This window comes from Dipteris shenzhenensis, chromosome 22 (genome assembly GCF_047967505.1).
Source record: "Dipteris shenzhenensis isolate YYH24624 ecotype China chromosome 22, Dip_SZ_1.0, whole genome shotgun sequence".
Taxonomy (NCBI): domain Eukaryota; kingdom Viridiplantae; phylum Streptophyta; class Polypodiopsida; order Gleicheniales; family Dipteridaceae; genus Dipteris; species Dipteris shenzhenensis.
In genome coordinates, this window is record NC_141617.1 from 21,171,454 (window position 1) to 21,194,941 (window position 23,488).

Genomic DNA, 23,488 nt, shown 5'->3' on the forward strand with positions numbered 1-23,488 from the left:
ACCATCATTGAAACCCTATCTAATGGGTGAAATAATTTGTACAAGCCTTAAGGTAGCATTGTGCATGACGGGTGGTGAAAGAACGTGGTATAATGCATCCTGACTATGCAAACCATATCTAACATTAGAAAAAAAGGGAACTCATTTTGGGGCCATATAAGAAATTTGTTGTTTTCTCCATTTTCTTTGCTCCAAAATCTACAAAAATGAATTGGCATTAAATCTCTTATCTTATTCTCTCTTTAAAGTGGATTTGGTGTTGTCCTCACTCATGCTAGCAATAGATTTTCGTGTTAGAATCCCATAATTAGCGATTAAGATTTTTTTTTTTTTCAAAATTTTAAACCTTCGCATGAAAGATAAACATGGACTTATTGTGGTAAATATGGACTTATCGTTGTTGACTTATGTAGGCCACAAGATTCTGTGGTCAGAAACTCATAACTAACCTTTTAGAATCTTTTTTTAAATAAAATTTAACCATCCCCACGAAAGATTAACATGGATTTATCATAGTAAGACCATTGCTAACACTGTGTTTTATAAAAGTTGACAAGGGTGTGAAGCAATGGGACAATGTTGCTCAAAAAAATGGCAACATATGACCATGCCACTGAAGAACAATTCAGCAAGAAGAGACTTTACCACCTCCATATTGATTTAAAAGAAGAGTATGCACCTATGCAAAAATGATAGAAGGGTCCACAAGTAGGTGCAATGAAAAGAGAGAACATGAGGATAGAAGGCTTACAACATATCGATTTTACCCAAAATGCCCAATCAATAACTTACTCCTCCATTTTCCAATCTAACAATGCTACTGAAGTTTGTGGGTGATGGCATAAGGCCCTACTTGTATATGTCAAAGCTCAATTTGTGGCCATGGAAATGTACAAAGGTTTTTACCAACAAGAGATGGGAATGAAATTGCAACAGGTATTAGAAAGCTCTAAATTTAAAGAGCAGCTACAAAAAGAAACTAAAGAACACAAGATGACAAAGAAGATGTTGAGGAAAGCCAGAAGAAAAGCCAAACCTTTAGGAGATAGACTGAGAAATAGAAAAATGTATAACCTAGTGAATTTGAAAGCTGGCAGCAGAGGATGCAAGCGCATAGTTCAGGAAGCAAGGTAAGTCTTCTTTTGTGTTTGCAATTTTGAATGCAACACAAGACAATGATTATTGGATGATAATAGCAATTGAGCTTAAAAAAACTCTTTTGTTTGTGCTTGTTATAGGAAAATTCTTGAGCCTTAGAAAGAAAATTTTGATCCTAATGCCCCTCCAATAAAACAAATGAAAGGTTTACTGTCAATTACAATTACGAAAAGTATTCTAGAGGAGAAAATTTTAAAACAATCAAATGCAGTGTTGTGCAACTCCCAGTACCTTGAAGGCATAGATCTATTGCTCACTTGGAGTTGAGGTGCTTTGAGAGCTAGTGACAGGTCTTGATAGTTGTGAAGCCCTTCGGGCTCTCTCTCATCCACTAGTAGGAGAGGACAAGGGTGATGCATTCCTGGGCCCACTATCCACCTTGGAGGAAGGAGGTCACTTTGTTGATCAACCCCAATGATACCGATTGGAACATCAGGCTTAGTCTCATTTTGTTGTGGGGAGGTGGCCTTTGAACTGTGGAGTCTTCACATGGACCTTGTTGAGTACTTAACTCAAGGAGTCTAGCTCTTTCTACATGACTTAGAACCACCATCCCCACCCCAGAGGCTGAAGCAGGTGGCAAGAGTTGAAGGGCCTCTCGATGGATCCGTAATAAGTATGGGTGCTCCGGAGGATGAGACAACACCTCCTGGGGAGGACCACAATGGGGAACTTACCTGCTGATGTATCCATAGAGGAAGTGTACACAGATGGTGCTATATATGTAGTGTTGCAGAGGGAAAGGGTGAGAACATAGAAGATGTGGGGGTAAAAGAGGATGGGAAAGTAGTTGGGAAAGAGAGAGACAGAGTTGAAGTCATGTTGGATGAGTAGGTAGTAGGAAGCAAGGAGGTGGTGGAAAAGGTAGCATAGGTGTAGATGGAAAGGGAGATGAAACCTTCACACAGGTAAAGGCATGGCTGGAGCAAAACTACCCCCGAATGGGATAGATATGGAAGTAATATTTGCTAGGAACCCAGAGCTATGCATAACGGATGAGATAGCAACTTGACTAGCAGATGTCGAGTTGGGAGAAAAGGGAGTCCCACTCTGACATTGATGAGTCCCTGAGGAGCCTTCGTCCTTTGTACCTTCCTCTTTCACCTACTCTCTGCTTTGCACTTCTTCTTGTTAGGAGTCCGGATTGACCACTAGGGATCATGTTGATCCAAGTCAATGAGAGAGTCGATGAAGTTACTTGCTCTAGCTACTGCTCCAATGGGCTCACTTTGTGATTTCCCTGAGGACTTCATGAACTTCCTTTGCATGTAGTGCTTCTTGTACTGGGTTTGGTCTGCTAGGAGTCTTTCTCCACTCTCCTCAAGTACCTCCTAGCTCTCTCACTAGCTCCTTCAAAAGTTTTAGAACTACTTGGCATAAGACCTCCACGGCGGGGTCCATATGTGCATATATGACAAAGAGACCTCACATGGATCTATCTTGAGCCGTAGGAGAGCAAGGCTTCTCCTTCAAGCTCACAATTGGACGAGTGGTCACGAGATGAGCCCTTGAGGAGAAATCTCACTTCTTTTGGAATTATTTGACTACTTGTCATTCTTGTCTAAGGAAATTTCATGGTAGATAGTAGACAAAAATTTCTTGCAGCTTTTGGACGTCTCTCAAGCCTCTCCCCATCACCTCCTCTAGCATCAAATCATGAAAATCCAAGTATAGATCATAAGAATACTTCTAGAGCAGAAGGGGCTCAAATTCCTTGCTATGAGTGCAACATATGAGATTGAATCCGCTTTCTAAGTGTAGAAAGCTTCTTGAGCTTTGTTAATGGATCAGATAGCCACAGTTGCTCCGAATTTAGTATCCAGATTATTGGAAAAAAGGATGAAAATAGGTGCTCTAACCTCTATTCTATTTGCTCTCAAGCTAACAGATATGCAAATTCATATTAGTTTTTGGATGATTCTTTGTTTGTGAATGCCACCATCCTTGTACTGGGTGGATGATGAAGTAGTGTGTTAGCTCGATCTTCCTGGGACTGTGCTATGAAAACGTGTCTCAACGAAGGCACGCCTGGTGAGTGTTGGGATTTTGGTTTGAGAGTTGAAAAGTTGCTCTTGAATACCCAAACCCCCTCATCATGAACGATCTTTTTTATTTGAAAGAGTGTCATGCTACGTAAACCGCAAATAAGGTCACCTATCCTTGCTTAAGTATAAGAAGCTTTGGTAGACAAGATTTTGACTAATTTCTCCATCTCAAAAAACTTTCTCTTAAATTTAGTTTACTAATTCTTGTTGCCATAACAAGTGTCCACTCAAATATGACCATTATCTTCAAAAGGAGCGCAAGAGCTACTCATCAAAGGTAAACTTTCCTCATCTAAACTATGTAAAGCAAAGAGCTGAGTGGAAGCTAATGTGAAAGTAGAGATGAAAGTAGAATTGAAAACAAATGATGATGATAGAGGGGCATCTCTCTTATCTCTTATAAATAACTAGAGAGGAAATGTGCCACCTCTCCCCATATGTCATGTATGGATTATTTTAAATTTACATCTTTCTTAGCTTTTCTCAATTTCTTAAATTTTAAACTTTTATTATTTTGGAGTTTTTTGAAACTAGTAGATGCTTTCTATTCATGATAATTAAATATGTATAATACCATTTTTATAACATAATCCTATAAACTTATGATATTACCTAACCATTCCTCTCCTTTTTTATGCATGTTTTTGTTGGTGTGCGAGTACTAGAGAATTGAAAGAAACAATTATCAAGAATGCAAAATTGACAGACGACAACACCAACATCAGTGATCATAGTCCATGTCATAATATCTTAAAAGTCGTAATGACCATCACTAAAAGATAACTCTTTAGCTCGTGCAAGCGTTCCTTATTTTTGTATTACTCTTTGTCCATCACGGATAATAAAAGTACCCCCCCTGATATTTACAAGGAAGATCAGGTCTAATGGACTTGATGCCACATCTTGTAGACCTCTAAAATTCTTCTACTTCTTTTTAAAAATGCTAAAATCAGATTAATGTCCAAATTAGCGACAATTACGTTCAAAATAAAACTATATGTACTCTATAACAGATAAGATTGGGTTTAGAACAACGTTATTTGATATCACTGAAAGAAATGTGTGAATCAGCTCATCAAAGATGATAACTTGGTCATATAATTCATCAAATATGATAACTTGGTCAGAGTGACACTGACCACGAGTGCATGCCCTTCTTGTGAATTGTGAAGGGCATGCACATTCTTTGCCATTCTAGTCTCCTTATGTCTCGAGTCACATCAATACTCAATGAATGAGTTCAACTAGGAGCGCATGACAAGCCCTCCCTGTATAAGGGTATAAAACGTTTGAAATCATGTGCGTTTAATTTAAAGCCGCAAAGTTTCAATAATAATTCAAGCGGGCATTTTTTCAAAATTTTAAGTTAAAATCCAAAGAGATGGAAAGCTATAATTTAACTTTAACAAAAAGCACGTTAGCGTCACCCTCTGAATTGAAAAGGATGCATAACAAGATAGCTATTGTTACAGCAGTTCGAGTGCCGGATGTTTGATAGTACCGATTCCGTTCTTCTCCTTCGTCGCAATTTTTCTTTCCGCAGAGCGACTCTGCTCAGGAAATCATGAGGCTCCTGACATTGGCAACCTGCAACTTAAATCAGTGGGCTTTGGATTTCCACGGCAACTTACAGCGGATCAAAGCGTCCATCAAGCAGGCTAAGGCAGAAGGCGCCGTCCTTAGAGTTGGTCCAGAGCTGGAAATCACGGGATATGGATGCGAGGATCACTTCTTGGAACCGGACACGATAATGCACTCGTAAGTATGGAAAGCGAGCGAAAGAGAGAGAGAGAGAGAGAGAGAGAGAGAGAGAGAGAGAGAGAGAGATCGTTTTTATGATCCTTTATATGATCGCTCTGAGATGAGAGCGCTCCTGCGTGTTTTTGCAGGTGGGAGTGCCTGAGGGAAATTCTGGTATCGGGTTTGACCACCGATATTGTGTGCGATATAGGCATGCCTGTGGAACGGGCGGGAGTTCGATTCAACTGCAGGGTGTATTGTTGTGACGGTCGGGTGCTTCTTATACGTCCCAAACTCGACGTTGCCAACGATGGCAATTACAGAGAACTGCGCTGGTTTACTTCGTGGAAACACTCTGGTCAGCTGGTAGATTTTCGGCTTCCAGACATCATTAGAGATGCAGTATCACAAGAAACGGTGCCTTTTGGTCATGGATACTTGGCATTTTCTGACACGTAAGTATTGAAGGCTTTAGACGTAGCAAAAAAATGCTCTTTTTAACTTACGCATGTAGACAGCGCCAGGAAATATCATCTGATCTTTACTTTGTGGTAATTTCTGAGGCTCCTCCAGAACGTTCGCTACTGAGTCTTGCGAGGAGCTGTTTACACTTGCGTCGCCTCATATTGCTTTGGCGCTAAATGGCGTCGAAATTATTGCGAACGGCAGTGGGAGTCATCATCAGCTGAAAAAATGGGATGAACGACTTCACCTGATCCAGTGCGCTACGAAGAAGGCAGGCGGTGTTTACGTTTATTCCAATCAAAGGGGCTGTGACGGTGGCCGGCTATATTTTGGTAATGTATCGTAACGGCGTTTGAAAGTCTGTATTTTGGTCTCAAGATTCGGTTCATTTAAGGTCTTGTATCACATGCACAACATTTTAACCTATAATCGAATCTTGTTCTTCAAATTACATTCCTATTGGCTTCATTTTGTACAAGAGAATGCCACTTTCAGCTTGAGAAAAATAATCGAGGGATCGTTATAAAACGTTAAACCACAATTCCACTACTGTGCTGCTAACTGCAAGCAAAAAATCTGGCATGTCCGCAGATGGTTGCGCATGTATTGCAATAAATGGTGATATTGTTGCTAAAGGATCTCAATTCTCCTTGAAAGAAGTGGAGGTCTTGACAGCTTGTGTTGATCTTGATACTGTAAGTTCCTTGGCATTAAGCACTTCTCTCGTAAACTCCATGTAGTTTTAACAAGGAGAAGATAACTACAAGTTTGACTGGAGGAACTCGACCTCAAGGATTGAACATTCTCGTGTCTTAAGGCAGCTCATCACATAACTTGTTGTCGTTAAATTTGAGCAGGTCTCAAGCTACAGGGGTGAAATAAGCAGTTTTAGAGAACAAGCCAGTTATGAGGCATCATTCTCTTCTGTGAAAGTGGACCGACGTTTATGCCAAAGCACTTGCACTTTTAATATGATACCTTCTTCACCTGTTCAAGTAAGGCATCAGACGTTATGTTATGTGGTTATGGTGCTTTTCACACACAATAAAAAATGTAAGTGCATCACTGTAATGAAAGATATTTGTACTGCCAAAGAAAAGAAGAAGAGGCTAAACTGTGAAGGGTTGTTTAGTGAAATCCTGTATATTTATCAAGGGGTTGTATACCCCATGTGAATGGAATACAACCCATGTGAATGGATACGACTCTTCATATGTGTGTCTATTGTGACGATGGATGTTTAAGTTGCAGATGTCTGGTATTCCTTGTGCCCTACCACTCTTCTCCCACTCTTATCCACCTTACGAGGGACAATGGTACTGTCATCCTCAAGCAGTTCAGTAGTAAATGCACCTTGACACACATTGAGGCTGAAATGATTGCTGTCAATTCTGCCCGCAAGCCTTTGCCTTGAAGCTCATTTGAAGGCCCCAGAAATCTACAAAGTCTGTGGTGCTGATTTAAGAGCTCTCAAGGTCTGAGTAGGCAGTGTTATGTACCTAGATAGTAATCCTTGGATTAGTGGACTTGATCTAGTAGGGTTAGAGGACCGGGGAGACCTGAGTAATGAAGAGAAGTGGGCTAACTCGGGCAATGCAAAGGGCCAGTTGGCTATGTTTAGCCAGGGATGCTCATTAAATAAGCTATATAAGACTGGCCAAGGCTGAAGGCATTCAGTGTGCACACACCACTGCATGGTTTGGTCTGGATCAAGAGCCAAGGCTCTTGCCATCTACATGGGATGCTATGCCAAAGGTTCCTTGGGAACAGGTTCTAGTGGTATGGGGCACCAAAGCTATATGCACGAGCTCGTGGGAGTCTGCACGAGCTTGTGGCAGTCTGATCTCTAGCCCATGTGCTCGGGGGTTGGCTCAAGTCGCCTACTGATTGTCTTCTTGTTTTGCTGATTGCTGTTTTGACATGTGTTTAGGGTTAGATCCTAGAGGGGATTCTACAGTTGGTATTACATAAGCCCTAATACACGAGGAATCATTGGATGGCATGCAAGTAGGTGCTAGGTATGTCTTCTGTACTTCATGTGTTAAGGAAAAGATTGCTTTTGATTCATGGGATGGGTTGCAATTCTGGAAATTCAAGGTGATTGTGGGTGTAAAGCCCCAGGGGATGAAAGGGGTGTGTAAAGCCTATTTTCGAATCACATTAGGCTTTGATTGTCACCCCAAAGTGTGATTTAGGTAGGCTTGAATGATTGTTGATCAGGGTGAACCTCGGGGGCTGAATGACTGGATGGGAAACCAGTTCACACAACCATGGGCTGGTGTTTTGTGAGGGAGGCTGCTGTTGTATATGAACTGCTGAAGCAGAACCTACATGCTTCTATTCTGAATTAGTTGCTGGAGTGATGAGCAGGTGCTGGGCAGACCTATCTGCCAGTAGATTATGGGTGGTGTAGGAAATTTTCTCGATTAATGATCGCTGCATGGCCTCCTGTCAGTTCATCTGCTGAGTGCTAGACGACTGTCTGTGAATCATGGTTGAGTTTTAAGACAGCAGGTGATCTGATCACAGATCACCCGGGTAGAATTGTTCAACCAGTTGTGGTATTATGCTACTAGTGATTCACTGAAGATGCTACTGAGGTTAGACATTGGTCGAAAGGCTGCAATTTAACTAAGGAGATGGAGGAGCGAATTGTAAACAGGTTCAGTAGGAGCACCAGATTGTGGTCTGCTACTGATTGCAACTGTTTTTAAATCCTGGCTGATGCTTTGGAAGGCCCTATGCAAGGCTAAAGGTTCTAGAAAAGCAGAAATAGGGAAGGCTTTCCAAAGCTAGAGGCTGCTTTTTCTCTCTTTGAGGATGCTTATTCAAGATGGCTTACCTAGAATAAAGGGTCTGGCTTTTGGGGGCGCTGCCCCCTCCTATTTAGCAACCTATAAGCTCCTAACCAGCCCACAGTAATTGTGAACCAGCTTACAGAAACTGTGAATCATGTCTGCATTAATACTCCCCACTTCTCTCTCTCTCTAGGCGCCCTTTTTTTGCTCGATTCCAGCCTCTAAACTCTCCTCTTCACTCATCTTCTCCTTCCCTCTCTTCTTACCTCACCACTCTTCAAATTCTTCTACCCAATGGTGAAGGGAGTTACATGCATTGTGAAGAAGCTGCAGCAATTACAACCAGAATGCCTCCTCATGAGGAGCCTTGGGATGGAAAGGGAGGCAACCCTTGTCACCAAAGAGGAACATGTTGAGCTAAAGATATATTTTGAAACGCGGCTGAAGGACTTGAAGTACATGTTCATGTCCCAAGAGTCATGTCTCAATGCACAAACACAAACGATTGTGGTGTTGCAAGCCATAGTTACGGGCTTGGCAATGGGAGCCAAAGGGAGTGTCATAGTTAAGAAGAAAGAGCGTACGCCTGACTGCATAGATGTTGGAATATGAAGCCAAAGTGAGTCTAAAGTGAGTGTTCTAGGTGTGTTTTATAGTCTAGTGAGTCCTAGACATGCCACGTGTCATATTGGGAGCTATCCCATATACACTATGGCTTTCTAGAGTCTAGTGTCACACTATAATAAAGTATTGTACTTGTCTATTGTCTATTACATCATCAGTCAACATCAAGCTCTTTGGTATCATGTGAGTACTTGTCCATTGCTTTCATTTTCTTTCCATTTTATTTCCATTATGCTTGTTATCTTTCCTTTCCATTCCTAGTGTTAGCTTGCTTCTCTCCGTATCACTATGATCTTTCATGTGGTATCAGAGCCATGTTCCTAGCCCTGCTCTCTCTTTCCCTTTCCCTTTCAAGAGGTTGAGGTGAGGGAGGCCAATGAAGCTACTCTACTTCCTCCTTGGAAGGCTGCCCTCTTCTCTCCTTCCTTGAGCTCTCTTCTCCACGCCATGATCTGCCACCTCTTTTCTCCTTCCTTCAGCTACATCTTTCTGTGACCTGCGGACGATGTGACGCTTCTATTCAGATCTAGAAGCAGAATCACAGCTTTGTGCCTTCAGCAAAGTTGTAGAGGACATTGAGTACTACAAATTTCGTTTTTACATCATTGCAATCTGAGTTTTTTGTGAAAAGTTACAGCCCTTGCAAGAAGTGACGAAATTTGTTTCTGCATGCGAATTTTGTTCTGGAGCTCAATGATTTGACAGCCCAAGCATGATGCAGCCATCTCATCGTGGAGCTGTCCATCCTCTTCATCATTGACCTCTGCTCCAGCCTGCCATTTGCTCCTTTTGCCCGATATTCTCTTGGAGCTGCTGCTTGCAAGTTGGTGCGCGTATTCTGCTCATCATTCTCTTGGAGCTGTTGTCCTTCTACTTCTATCTGCCACTTCTAGAGGAGCCGTCGCCATCCTTGGTGGAGTATGACCTCCACGATTTTTGCAACAACTTGATTCATCCTCACTATCTTGTGCCTACAATCTGCGTCACAATTTGCTTGGAGGAGGATTATTTTTCGAGGTTGTCATCCCTATTTGCTGCACATAATCTCCTGGATACTTTGTGATCGATTACTTCAGGACAGAAATTTGATGAGTTAGCTCCCTAAAATTTTGGGGCTTTTCTGTTTCTTGTCTTTACTTGGCATAATTGAAGCCTTCGCTATGTAAATCTTTTTGGGAATTCCAAAATTCATGTAAAATCATCATTTATTTGTATTTTTTATTTGGGGATTTTGCTACCTTAAGCAAAATTAACCCAAATTGAGGCTTCTTTTTGACATCTGGTGATTCTTCGACTGGCATTTTGAGAGTCACCATGTGAGTGCTCCATGTAGCTGCCCCCCATGGACTTCACTAACATCTTTATTGGGGCATTCCTGCATAGTGCTTCATCGACATCTTCATCGACACACAGGAATGGGCACTCATATGTGCCGCCAGCTACTTGGAGGACATCTCTTACTCAAAGAGATCTATTTTTATTATTCCTACAGCTTGATGTATTTTGGGGTCCTCTGCCCTGGGTAGTCCCCCTAAAATGATATGTATTCAGTGTTTGGTTTTCATCGAGTCTAAAGGTTCTCTGCCTTGGATAGTCCTCCTAAAAAGATGTATTGATTTTTCTATTTTGGTGTGTGGCTTCGTAACATGTCCTGCTATGAAGCCAAGGGGGGATGTATTGTGGAAGCCATATGTATTGGCTTTGATAGGTCTCGTTATCAGGCTTGGCCGACGAGTTTCAGGATGTTGGTGTATTCCTAGACCTATGAGCTGGTCATGTAGCCATGCTATAATGTGAGCCTCTGAGCATGTTGAGTCTCAACCCATGAGAGTGCTTGGATCAACCTCTGTACACGCTCAAATTTTAGCCTCTGAGTTACATGGGGTGCACAGTTTGATGATTGTCATTGTCATGTCCTATTCTTGGTTCCATTCCAATAGTCTCTTACCTTGCCTTCATGGGGGGGTGTTGGAATATGAAGCCAAAGTGAGTCTAAAATGAGTGTTCTAGGTGTGTTTTATAGTCTAGTGAGTCCTAGACATGCCATGTGTCATATTGGGAGTTATTCCATATACACTATGGATTTCTAGAGTCTAGTGTCACACTATATAGTGTTGTACTTGTCTATTGTCTATTACATCAGTCAACATCAAGCTCTTTGGTATCATGTGAGTACTGGTCCATTGCTTTCATTTCCTTTCCATTTCATTTCCATTATGCTTGTTATCTTTCCTTTCCATTCCAAGTGTTAGCTTGCTTCTCTCCCTACCACTATGATCTTTCAATAGATACATGGTTGAACTGATGGCAAGTTGTGGAAAGGAAAGGCCTTAACTTGTTGAGTTAAAAGTACAGCCTAAAACTTGGGCCTCATCTCTAGGTTCACTATACTAAGTATGGCAAGCTTTTCCTTTGATGTTTACCTACAACGATTTGGAGAATTGTAATCAAAGGCCACACATATGGATCGAACTACTTATGTGGATTTTTCATAAATGTCTTGGTGAAGGAACATAAGGTCCGAGTGAAGAATAATTGTACTAAAGACCTCAAGGATGTTATTAGATATGCAAAGATCTATGATGTCACTATGGCCAAAGGGATACCTCAGCCGACTACATGTGCTAAGCAAAAGAACTTTAGAGAATATTTTGAGATTATCTAGTGAAGTTTATGGCTGTATTCTTAGAGGATATCATGGTATACGGTTGTACTCTTAACAAGCAAGTCGAGCATTTCATATTGCATTAGAGATATATGGTGTGAGAAATTGTATGTGAAGGAGTCTAAGAGTGAGTTCTTTCATAAAGAACTCCCTTATCTTGGACACGAGATTCCTCGAGAGGGCATGAGCATTGATCATGAGAGGATCCAAAAGTTTTGGATTGGCCTGTTTCTCAGATATTAAGGCAACTTTGAGCTCTTCTAAGATGCACTTTCTTAAGAGTCAGTGACGGATTATTCAAATCCAATAATTCTTATGATGCACCTCCTTAAGGGATGTGGACATCCGTTCAACAATCTTATTTTTGGGAATGAAAATCTTGATGAGGCTTTTCAGACTCTCAAGTTTAAATAAGGGATCCCTATGTTCACTAAGATCCTAGGAGGACTGACCTGTAGCTTTTGAGAACAATATTCAGGTTCGGTGACATACTCTGGAAAAGGAGTTATAAGCGACTTGGAGACAATATCTTTATGGATCCAATTTTGTTATAAGTCTATCAAATACATCTTTGATAGGCTTGAGTTGAGGGGAAGGAAGGCACGGTTGGCTGACTTGGATGCAAGATTTTGACATGGAGATCAGAGATTGGAAGGTCTAACTTGAACAAGATAGCCGATGCTTTGAGTCAGATTGGTGAGGTAGTCATAGCAAGATTGGAGCTGAGGGCTATGTAGGACCAACAATCATTTTGGTTTGTATGGGCAGCAGAGGGGCTCCTCACAAATAGACAACGACTAAGGACTATACCATGTGTTTAGGTGGCGAGTGGTCAGTTTTGCATTCGGAATGTTTTGTTGTTCCAAAATGAAACACATTTGTGTTCCCAATGGTGTTGAGGTTAGGGGCAATATCCTATATGAATGTCATGATGCTTTGGTTGCAGATCATCTAGGAATTCAGCGAACCGGTAAAAAAGGCTAAGATGAAGGCCAAGATTATCATGTGGATAAGATAGAACGCCTAAAGGCTGGAGGGTTGCCACATCCTTTAGATATCTTTGGAAGTAAATGGGAGAGTATTTCCATGGACTTCATTGTGGGATTACCACAATATTGAGGGCATCATGCTATGTGTGTGAGGGCCTAGCTCAGTGCACTCTATTTTGCTTGTGTCTCATTTACACATTTTTTGGTACTTCGTCATCAAAATATTGATATTGGTGACTTTTGGAAGGCAAATTGTATGGGAGATGATTAATTTTGAGAAAAGTTTGTATGAAAGAGTTGTAGGTACTTTGCAATTTACATGATTCAACCGTTTGGATGGTGAAATAATGTTCCAAAGATCAAGAAAAAACACTTTGGACTGGTTGTTCTACTTGCATTTAGGTGCAAAATTTCAAGCGCATATTCGAGGCCTAAGATGGTGGATTTCGGCAAAAAGAGAAGACCAAAGCTATAGGGAATCAAAAGATGGTTCAAAGTCAAATTATTGAATTATTTCCAGATTCCGCATCGTTTGGGAGATATAGAGCTTCAAACGGGATTATTTGTCTAGTGAAAAAAAAAGAGACTTGCTAAATCACAACAATATCTAAATTTTCAAAAAAACGCTACTTGCATGGATTTCAAGGCGACTTTAGAAAGAATCAAAATCGAGATCAAGATTGAGGTTCTAGGAGCAAACTTGTTCAAGATTTCTAACTGAGATTGACACTCGTTTGTATCTCCAACTGTAATTGAGATTGTGATTATGATTGTGACTGAAATTCTGATTGAGATACTGGAGGTACAGCATGGGGTAGCGTTTCCTACACGAAGTATTTCAGTTGTAAAGGACTTCAAAAAAAAAAAACAAACCTTATTGAGTCTTCTATAATTTTGAAGCATCGCCACTTTATTTTCATTTTCCACAATAACTTTGTTAGACTGTGGTTGGGTAAAACAAGTACTTAAAACTTTCATAATTAGTCCTTAGGTGAATCTCATGTTTTTCTTCATTCTTTGAGTAGATCAAGATACCATTGAAAAAAACAAGGACAAATTGTCTAGATATTAGGCACACGAATGTGTTGATAGAAGCATTATCAAACCAAAAGGTAAGATTGTACACTTTGAACTCATAATGCCCATAGCGAGTCCTGAACGCAATCTTATTTGGATCTAGTGATAACCCAATCTAAGATCTATCTTAGAAATTACTTAGCTCCAGATAATTGCTCTAACAGCTCATCTATTTGGAGACGAGGACATTTATTCTCTATGGTATGCTTATTTAGTCCTCTATAATCGATGGATTGATGATATGTTTTATCTTGCTTCTTTGAAAATAAGATGGATACTCTAAGCGAAGCTTTAACTTAGTATATTCTTGTTGTGTGAATCTATATCGAGCTCTTACATAAGGGACTGCTCATGGTGACATGATCAAGAGATCTAGGAGGATGCACCTGTGACATGAAGTTGGGGGTAATAAACTTCACGCACCTCTTCACTTCCTGCTGCTTTCGAACTGACTGACAAAGATATTCATCATTGAGAATGGGACATTAGAAAGAAGCTTTTATGCCAAGATACCACACCATACTTTCCTCCCTCAGATGAGAATGAAGATGGTAACATCCCAAAAGATGTTGTAATCAAGCATAGGGAGAAGAAAAGAATCAGCAGAGGCCATAATCTCAGCAAGCCGGTCTGTGCCAAAGAGAAGAGCGATACGTTGTTGAAAGAAGATCTTGCGGCTCAACATGACATGAACTGATATATATCGAGGAGTTTGAAGGGGATGATTGGGTCGAATGGGTAGATTCCGAGGAAACATTGCACCTCCTTCATAGACACCTTTACACTTAGCTCAAAACACTCTACAAACTGTCATTAGACACAGAGGCCTATAACTTTCAGTAGAGACATGATATCAGAGATTCAATCACATAAAGATATGCGGCTTGAGATGGGCTTCACGCTGATATAAGTTTCGTTGAAAACAGACAAACGGTTGAAGAGATATGGACAGTTTACTGGAAGGGGGTAAAAACTGTCATGAAAATAGACTGTCAGACACAGAGAGTCATAACTTTTTGCAGCAATATTTGATTCAAGATCTAAGCATCTAGAGACATGCGCCTTGAAGAGAGCTTCGCGTGATATAAATTTCATAAGAAACAGAGAAGCGGCCAAAAAGTTATGGACAGTTTACTAAACGGGGATAAAAACTGTCATGAAAACAGATTGTCAGACACAGAGACTCATAACTTTTTGCAACAGTATCTGATTCAAGATCTGATCACATAGAAACATGCCCTTGAAGAGAGCTTCGTGCTGATATAAATTTCATTACAATCGGACTACCGAGCAAAAAGTTATGAGCAAAACACTAACAGGGGGTCAAACTGTCATGAAAACTACCCTCCACCCAGGCTAATTTCGCCTGAGCAAGATGCTCCCTCAAGACTCCACCTTCATCAACGATCCACCCCTCATAGATTTCGCCTAGAAGAGGGGAAGAAGTTTGCATGATGGCTCGGGAAACAAATGGACCATGTATGCATAGTGAGCGGCCGAATAGAAAGAACTTTCAAGGCTTTAAAAGAGAAAAGGGACGAGACACTCAAGAGAGAGAGAACCTGAAGTGACCTTCATTACAAATAGAGTTAGAATCCACTTCAACACTACAAACACAAGGGAGAAGAAAAGGTTTCATACATACAAGAGGGAGCGAAAGCTCCAAGACTACTCATAGAAAGAGAATAAACTAGAGAGAGATGGACTCAAGAGTCTACATAAGAGAATATTTGTAAGAGGGAGAGAAGGCTCATGGAAGAGGCTTGGGGAGACTAGAGCTATAGCAACATGAGGCCTAATGGTGGAAGAGATTGATGAACAAGGGAGAGGAGGGCTTCTTTTATAGAGATTTTGTTACCCTCTTTCACCCATTTACAATTGCTGCCTGTAGATTCCTTTCCCCATTAATCGCATAAGCACGTATGTTGCCATCCATGTCCTTTTTTGCTACTCTTGCCATGTGTCCCATCACAAGATGCTCAAGACTCTTAAAATATTGAGAAAGTCAAGAGTCTCCTCACATGGAGTCCATAGGGACCCTCTCTTTTCCACATGTCCACATCCTCCTTATTCCACATAGGAGTTCTAGAAGGATTCCTCTTGACTTCACACTCCTCCACATGCCTTCCACACTCTTAGCATGTGGCCTCTCTTATATTATTGGAACACATGGACATGAGCCCACCTCTTTATATGACTCACCCTTCCTATTTTCTAAAAAACTCCATAATATCCCATACACAAATAACTCTCACCCCATACCAAGGTATTTATAATTCATACCTATGGTATTTACAATGAGCCATTCCACTCATCCTCTCCATCCCATACAATATCATAGAAAATAGAAATAAGTGAGAGCCGCTAGGCTATCACTTGATACTCAAACTCTTATCAAACATAGAGAAAAACAATACCAATGCCAAATTAAAAATATCAATTTTTGGTGTCACATCTTTCCCCCCCCAGCAGATCCTCTCTAGTACAGAGAGGGTCTGCTGGCCCTCAAGGTGGTCGAGCATAGAAGAATTTAAGGCGATACTCATTGGTGCGTCCGGGTATCACCATGCCATCAACATCCTCAAGCTGATAGGTTCCATTCGTGACATTCATATACATCCTTATGGAGGCGTGGCCAAAAGTAACCAATCTCTGCTTCTGTTGTGGAGTTAACCCTCGAGGAAACATTCCTTCTTCCACATATTGCTGAACATCTTGTAGTTTTGGCCATCCAGTGTCTACCCAAGAAACCACCTCCCGGTCTTGTACTACAATGGCTTGAGTAGCTAACTCATCTGCCCTTTGATTTTCTTTTTTGTTTATATGAACAAACTTGCAAATATCAAACTGACTACATAGTGCCATAGCCTTTTGATTAAGCTCCTTCAAATGAGGACTTCTTGTCTTGTAATGCCCTTGCATTTGCTTTATAATAAGCTGAGAATCTCCTCTTACTTCCAATTCTTTAACTTGACTTTGAAGACAACCCTCCAAACCAAGAATCAAAGCATTGTACTCAGCTACATTATTAGTTGTGATACCTGGAAGCTCTTGTCCTCTTGCCCATACCTCTTTACCTTCAGGATTCATCAAGACTATTCCCCCGGCTCCTTGTTGGCATGAAAGACTAAAAGCCCCATCAAAATACAAAACAAAAGCTGTTGGTGGTGTATCCCTTTCATCTTTAATGTTCTCCTTACATTTCTTTTCTTCTCCTAGATCCTCCCGTCCTGTGAGCAAATCTTCCATAGTGGACCTAGTGGTATTTTCAGTGACAAAAGAGAAAGAGAACTCTTGAAGCTCTGACAACCATTTTGCAAATCTCCCCCCAGGATTAGGCTTGCGAACTAGATATGCTAATACAGACTGAGAGGTAAGGAAGAAAAATGATCGAGGTAATAAATAGGAGCGAAACTTTCTGATGGAAAACACCAAAGAGAGAGCTTGCTGCTCCATTTCTTCATACCTTGTTTCCACATCTGTAAGCTGTCGGCTGGCATAATAGATGGGTTGCATTCTACCTGCCTCTCCTTTTTGTAGCAATACAACACCAACTGAATGCAAAGATACACTTGGATTTACATAAAAGTCTTGAGACCAATCAGGGGGCTTCAATATTGGGCCCTTACTCATGGCCTCCTTAAGTTGCTGGAAAGACTCTTGTTGCTCCACACCCCATTGGAAAGAAACTCCTTTTCTTGTCAACAAGTTCATGGAATGCACTATCTCTATGAAATCATCACAAAAGCGTTGATAGTACTTGCTCTTTCCTAGAATTCTGCGAACACCAGTGACATTCTCAGGACTTGGCAATGCCATGATTGCTTGAATCTTGTCAGGATCCATTTGCAGGCCTTCTTCAGACACAATATGCCCCAACAAGACTACTTTTGTTTGAGCCAAATGACACTTGCTAGGATTTAGACACCCTTTTGCTTCATCAATCCTAGCTAAGGCCATCTTTAACTTCTCCATGTGATCTATGCGCCGAGAATAAATGCAAAAATCATCCAAAAACACCCGTATGAACTTTCCCAAGTAAGGCTCCAGGACTTGACTCATGAACCTTTGAAATGTAGCTGGTGCATTGGTCAACCCAAAAGGCATCACTCTGTAAGTAAAAACTCCCCAAGGTGTGACAAATGATGTTTTCTTTTGATCTTCCTCCCGAATACGAATTTGAAAGTACCCAGAATACCCATCACATATAGAATACATCTCATGCCCTGCTACTTGGTCTAGTATTTCATCTTGGAATGGCAAAGGAAAATGATCCCTCTTAGTGCATGCATTCAAAGGACGAAAGTCCACACAAACTCGCCACTTATTTCCTTTCTTTGGTGTGATAACTACAGGAGATATCCATTCTGAATCATCAACAGGAAAGATGAATCCCGCCTCAAGTAGTTGTGCTACCTCTTTCTTTAGTGCCTCAGCTTGGATCACCCCCAATCGCCTTAAGCGTTGCACAACTGGCTTGCTTTCTGGCTTCAACTCGATCTTGTGCTCCACAAGAGAGACTGGTCGAACCTGTGAATAGTGTGGGCGTTAAAGGTCACTGTGCCTTAACCCCAGTTATGTACAATACTCAAACACATATATAAATGAATGAAAAAGAAGATTAGGGTGGTTCTGCACCCACCAAAACTTGTGTGGCTCTCTGTCTCTCTCTCTCGCTCTCTCTCCCTCTTCCGTTCTTGCTTCCGTTGAGAGCACTCTCAACTGGTATCAGAGCCCGGGTGATCTAGCTGAGCGTGCGTGAATGCTTGAAGCTCAGCAGCTCTGTGGGAGGAAGGAGAAGCTCTGTGGGAAGCTTTGTGGGTGACTTTACTTGCATCCGAGTGTGCAGAGACCTTGGAGGAACCTTTGGAAAAGTCACTTTGGCTTTACGAAGTGGTTTTGAGAGCCTGCTAAGAGCTTTCAAAGAAAAAGTCGTTTTTTGAGCTTTTCCCTGTTCCGTTCGATGACAGAGACTCCGTATTGACTTGTGGAGGCAACTATTGCTTGCTTTTGGTGTCCACATTACTTCAGGAGCTTGGAAACACCTTCATTCTTGAATCTGAGATCATTTCAGTGGATTTCTGACTCACTGTGTCAATTCCTGCGTTTTTTGCCCGGGTGTTGGAACTCAAGTTTGGAGCAACCATTTGCAGATCTGTCAGTTCCGGTGGACTCAGGAGGTCCTAAAACTTCTATGTTGCTCATCATTCGCACTCCGGTGGAGTTTACAGATAGCTCTGTTTCCAAAAACGTTTTTCAGTCCGTGTGTTGGACCCAGTGATTGAGGCCACAGTTTTCAAAACCGTCTGTCCCATTGCGTTCCGGACGCCCAAAAACCCCTACCTATCAGTTCTTGCGTGATTCGGTGGAGGATTTTCAGAGTTATAAATCTCTGTGTATTCGATTTCGTCTCTCTGTTATGCATTTTTCATACTAAGGTTTTGAAACCTTAGATTTATGCCACATGGCAGTGGATAAGAATTGACTCCCATTTCTCACTCATCGGTTGGGATTTTGGAGTTCTGGCAGAAGAGAGATATTTGCAGATTTTCTTGCTGAGTCCGATTATGCAATGGCGCCCATGTTTTGAAGCATCTCAGGTTCTATTTTCAGTAGCGCTCATTACCGTGGGACTATGATTTCTTGAGCATACCTTATGCAGATCACTCTGGTTGCAGTTTGAGCAGTGTGCGCTCATTCGTGGTATGCATTGGGTTACAGTGGATGATTTATAGGCCATTTGGATGCATTGCGGTCCTTGTTGGATGCGCTGATAGGCCCAAATTGCCTTGTGGGATGCTATTTTTTATGGACGCTTTGCACATGGATGCTATTTTAAGCTGAGGGACAGCTTTGACACATTGCAGGTGATGCACTGATAGTGCTATGCTCTCTTGGATGAGACATTATTGATGCATATGCCAGTGGACAGTGTTTATGCTTGAGTCATTTGGCACTTATTGGCATTTTCTTTTGGGCCAGATTTGCTCATATGGATGCATAGTATATGCACATGAGTCAGATGCATCTTTTGATGCTTTGAGCTTTGAATTTTGGTGATATTTCACTCTATTGTGGCATACACATTTGGATGCACCTGGTATTTGGTGTGATTCTCTCTTGCAGGCACTAGCATTTGGGATTTTGCTTTATTTGCATCATGGCATCCTCTTCCATGCCTGAAAAGGAGTTTTTCAGCATTAAAAAGTTTGATGGGACAAACTTTTCTTTGTGGAAAGAACAGATAAGGGATGTGCTTATTCAAAAGAAGCAGATTAAACCCTTGGCAGGGATTGAAGCTAAGCCTGCAAATATGTCGGAGGATGATTGGAATGAGTTGGATGCATTAGCAAAGTCTACTATTAGACTTCATCTTGCAGAGTCAGTTTATTTCACAGTAGTAAATGAGCAGACTACGGAAGATTTGTGGAAGAAACTATGTTGTTTGAGCTGCAGATGAAGGAAGGGGTCTCCATTGCTTCTCACTTGAATGAATTCAATATTATTTTCAGCCAGCTTCAGGCTCAGAAAATGAATTTTGATGCGGAGACTAAGGCAATATTTCTCTTATGTTCATTGCCATCCTCATGGGATACCTTCCGTACAGCTGTCAGTAACTCTGCACCTGGTGGAGTACTGAAATTTGATGATGTTGTGGGTAGCTTGTTGGCCGAGGAGATTAGACGGAAGTCTATGGATGGCAACAAGCAGGATGCAGCCTTAAATGTGCAAAGGGGCAGATCACAGTTTAGGGGGAAGTCCCAAGAAAGAGGGAAGTCTCGTAGCAAATCCAAGGCACGGAACATTGAGTGTTACCATTGTGGCAAGAAGGGCCATATGAAAAAGGATTGCTACAAGCTGAAAAGAGAGCAAAAGGATAAGAAAAAGAATGCAAATTGGGGTGCAAATCAAAAGGAAGAGAGTCCAAGGGAGGACAAAGGAAAAGTGAAGATCGAGGAGATCAATGCAGTCACACGTGATAGTGACAATGATGTTCTCTTCATGTCTAGTTTATCTGCAGAGTTGCTTACCACTTCAGATGATGCATATTCCCAGGATTGGATTTTGGATTCTGGTGCTTCATTCCATGTTACTCCCCATAGGGAATGGTTCTCCACTTATGATAGTGGAAAGACAGGTTGTGTGCATCTTGGAAATGACTATGCATGTGACATAGTGGGAGCAGGTGACATAAAGTTTTCTTTTGCAAATGGGTCTGCATTTGTTTTGAAACATGTGAGACATGTGCCTAAGCTGACCAAGAGTCTTATTTCAGTGGGTCAGCTAGATGATGCTGGTTTTCACACCACTTTTGGCTTTCAAAGTTGGAAAATTCAAAAGGGCTCTATGCTTTTGGCTAGGGGTGCCAAGTGTGGGACTTTGTATCCCTTACATGTATCAGGGGTATTTGATCATGTTGTTGCAATAACCGAGCAGCCAAGCACTTCTTTGTGGCATTGCAGGTTGGGGCACATGAGCCAGAATGGAATGAAACTCTTATGCCGTTTGGGTTATGTACCGCATTTGAGTTTCTCTGATTTTGAATTTTGTGAGCATTGTCTCTATGGAAAGCAGACTAAATCAGCCGATAAAAGAAGGGGAAAGAAAGAATTTGAAATGCTTGATTTGGTGCATTCAGACGTATGTGGTCCCATGCCTACACGGTCATTAGGCGGGGCCGAATACTATGTGACATTCATTGATGATGCAACTAGGAAAGTGTGGGCTTATGCTATAGCTCGGAAGAGTGATGTATTCCAGGTATTTCAGAAATGGCTGGCCTTGGTTGAGAATCAGTCAGGTAGAATGCTTAAATGCCTACGGACTGACAATGGTGGAGAGTATCTCTCTCATGACTTTCAGCATTTCTGTGATACACGTGGGATTAAGAGGGAGCTCACATCCCCTCGTACTCCAGAGCAAAATCCAGTTGCAGAAAAGATGAATCGTACCATTCAAGAAAGGTTGCAATGCATGCTTTCCAATGCAAGTCTTTCTGGTGGTTTTTGGGCTGAGGCAATGAAGACTGCAGTGCATGTGATCAATAGATCACCTAGTAAGAGTTTGGATGGTGGTATTCCTGAAGAGGCATGGAGTGGCAAGAAGCCCTCTTACTCTCATTTGCGTATATTTGGGTGTGAGGCATATGCACATGTGCCAAAAGAGCTTCGAAAGAAGCTAGATCCTAAGTCTAGGAAATGCATCTTTCTAGGTTATGGTGAAAGTGGAGAGATGGGCTATCGTCTCTGGGATCCAGAAGCAAAGAAGATCATACGCAGCCATGATGTGGTCTTCAATGAGAAGAAGATGCATAAGGCACCCATGAGGGATGTGGAAATGAGGAGAATCACTTTCCAGGATGTGAATCCACGTGCATATGTTGATAGGCAACAAGCTGTCCATGCACCAAATGTGCAAGAAATGGTACAACCAAGTACTCCCACAGGTATACAATCAAGGGTAGATGATGGATCATCTATTGGTGGAAATGATGAGCCAAATGTGGCTGATATGCAAGTGGGACAGCAAGCTGAAATGCCCTTGAGAAGATCATCTAGAGTGTCTAGACCGCCTGATAGGTTTGTTCCAGGGGTAGACTATGTGATGCTTACTGATTGCGGGGAGCCTTCTTGCTACAGAGAGGCTATGATGCGTGAGGATCAACGCAAGTGGGAGTATGCTATGCAATCAGAGATGAGTTCACTTATGAAGAATAAGACTTGGGACTTGGTTTCTTTGCCACATGGAAAGAAAGCATTGCCATGTAAATGGGTCTACAAAATGAAGGTCACAGGTGATGATGTGCCTAGATACAAGGCCCGTTTGGTTGCTAAAGGGTTCAAGCAAGAGAAGGGTGTGGACTTTGATGAGATATTCTCTCCGGTTGTGAAGATGACCACACTTAGATGCATGCTTGGACTAGTGGCATCAGAGGATATGGAGCTTATGCAGATGGATGTCAAGACAGCTTTCTTGCATGGGGATTTGCATGAGGAAATTTACATGGTGCAGCCGGAAGGCTTTAAAGAAAAGGGCAAAGAGCATTTAGTTTGCAAGCTAAAGAAGAGTCTCTATGGTCTTAAGCAAGCGCCTAGAGAATGGTATCAGAAGTTTGATGCTTTCATTGGGTCCCAGGGTTTTAGAAGGAGTGAAATTGATCACTGCCTCTACACTAAAAGGGCTAAGGATAATAGCCTGATAATCCTGGCACTATATGTGGATGATATGCTATTGGCTAGCAAGAATACTTATGAGCTAGATGCATTAAAGGCCAAGTTGCATGAGGCCTTTGATATGAAGGATTTGGGACTTGCAGGTCATATTCTTGGTATGCGCATCACGCGTGATCGGAGTAGGAAACTCCTTTGGCTTTCACAAAAAGAGTATGTTACAAAAGTATTACAGCGTTTCAATATGGAGGGGGGGAAGGCAGTGAGTACTCCATTGCCTCCATATGTGAAACTGAGTCATACAGATAGTCCCAAATCAGATGAGGAAAGGGCCATGATGGCCAAGGTTCCTTATGCATCAGCAGTTGGGAGTCTTATGTATGCTATGATAGCTACTAGACCAGACATTGCATTTGCAGTGGGAGTTGTTAGCCGCTATATGGCTAATCCAGGAAAGAGGCATTGGGAGGCAGTTAAGTGCATCATGAGGTACATGAAGGGTACCAAGGAGATGTGCATTTGCTTTGGTAAAGGAGACATGCGTGTACTTGGGTACACAGATTCAGACTATGCAGGGCATGTGGATAGTAGGAGATCCACTTCTGGTTATGTGTTCACCTTTGCAGGTGGTGCAGTGTCGTGGATGTCTCGCGCACAGAAGTGCGTTGCTTTGTCTACCACAGAGGCTGAGTATGTTGCAGCCACAGAGGGTTGCAAGGAGGCTATATGGCTTGATCGGCTAGTGGGAGATTTGGGG

The 23,488-nt window shown here is 41.7% G+C and overlaps 1 protein-coding gene across 2 annotated transcripts in view; it reads left to right on the forward strand.

Moving 5' to 3' along the window:
• Window positions 1–4,692: 4,692 nt before the first annotated feature.
• The window catches only part of LOC147887864 (glutamine-dependent NAD(+) synthetase-like), a 189,731-nt gene continuing 170,935 nt past the window's right edge, over window positions 4,693–23,488 (forward strand). For both annotated transcript variants that reach the window (XM_087393417.1, XM_087393416.1), the window contains exons 1-5: window positions 4,693–4,961; window positions 5,093–5,398; window positions 5,517–5,740; window positions 6,000–6,103; window positions 6,266–6,403. In XM_087393417.1, coding sequence (XP_087249543.1) covers window positions 4,768–4,961; window positions 5,093–5,398; window positions 5,517–5,740; window positions 6,000–6,103; window positions 6,266–6,403 — 966 coding nt within the window. In that variant the 5' untranslated portion in view covers window positions 4,693–4,767. The remainder of the gene's footprint in view (window positions 4,962–5,092; window positions 5,399–5,516; window positions 5,741–5,999; window positions 6,104–6,265; window positions 6,404–23,488) is intronic.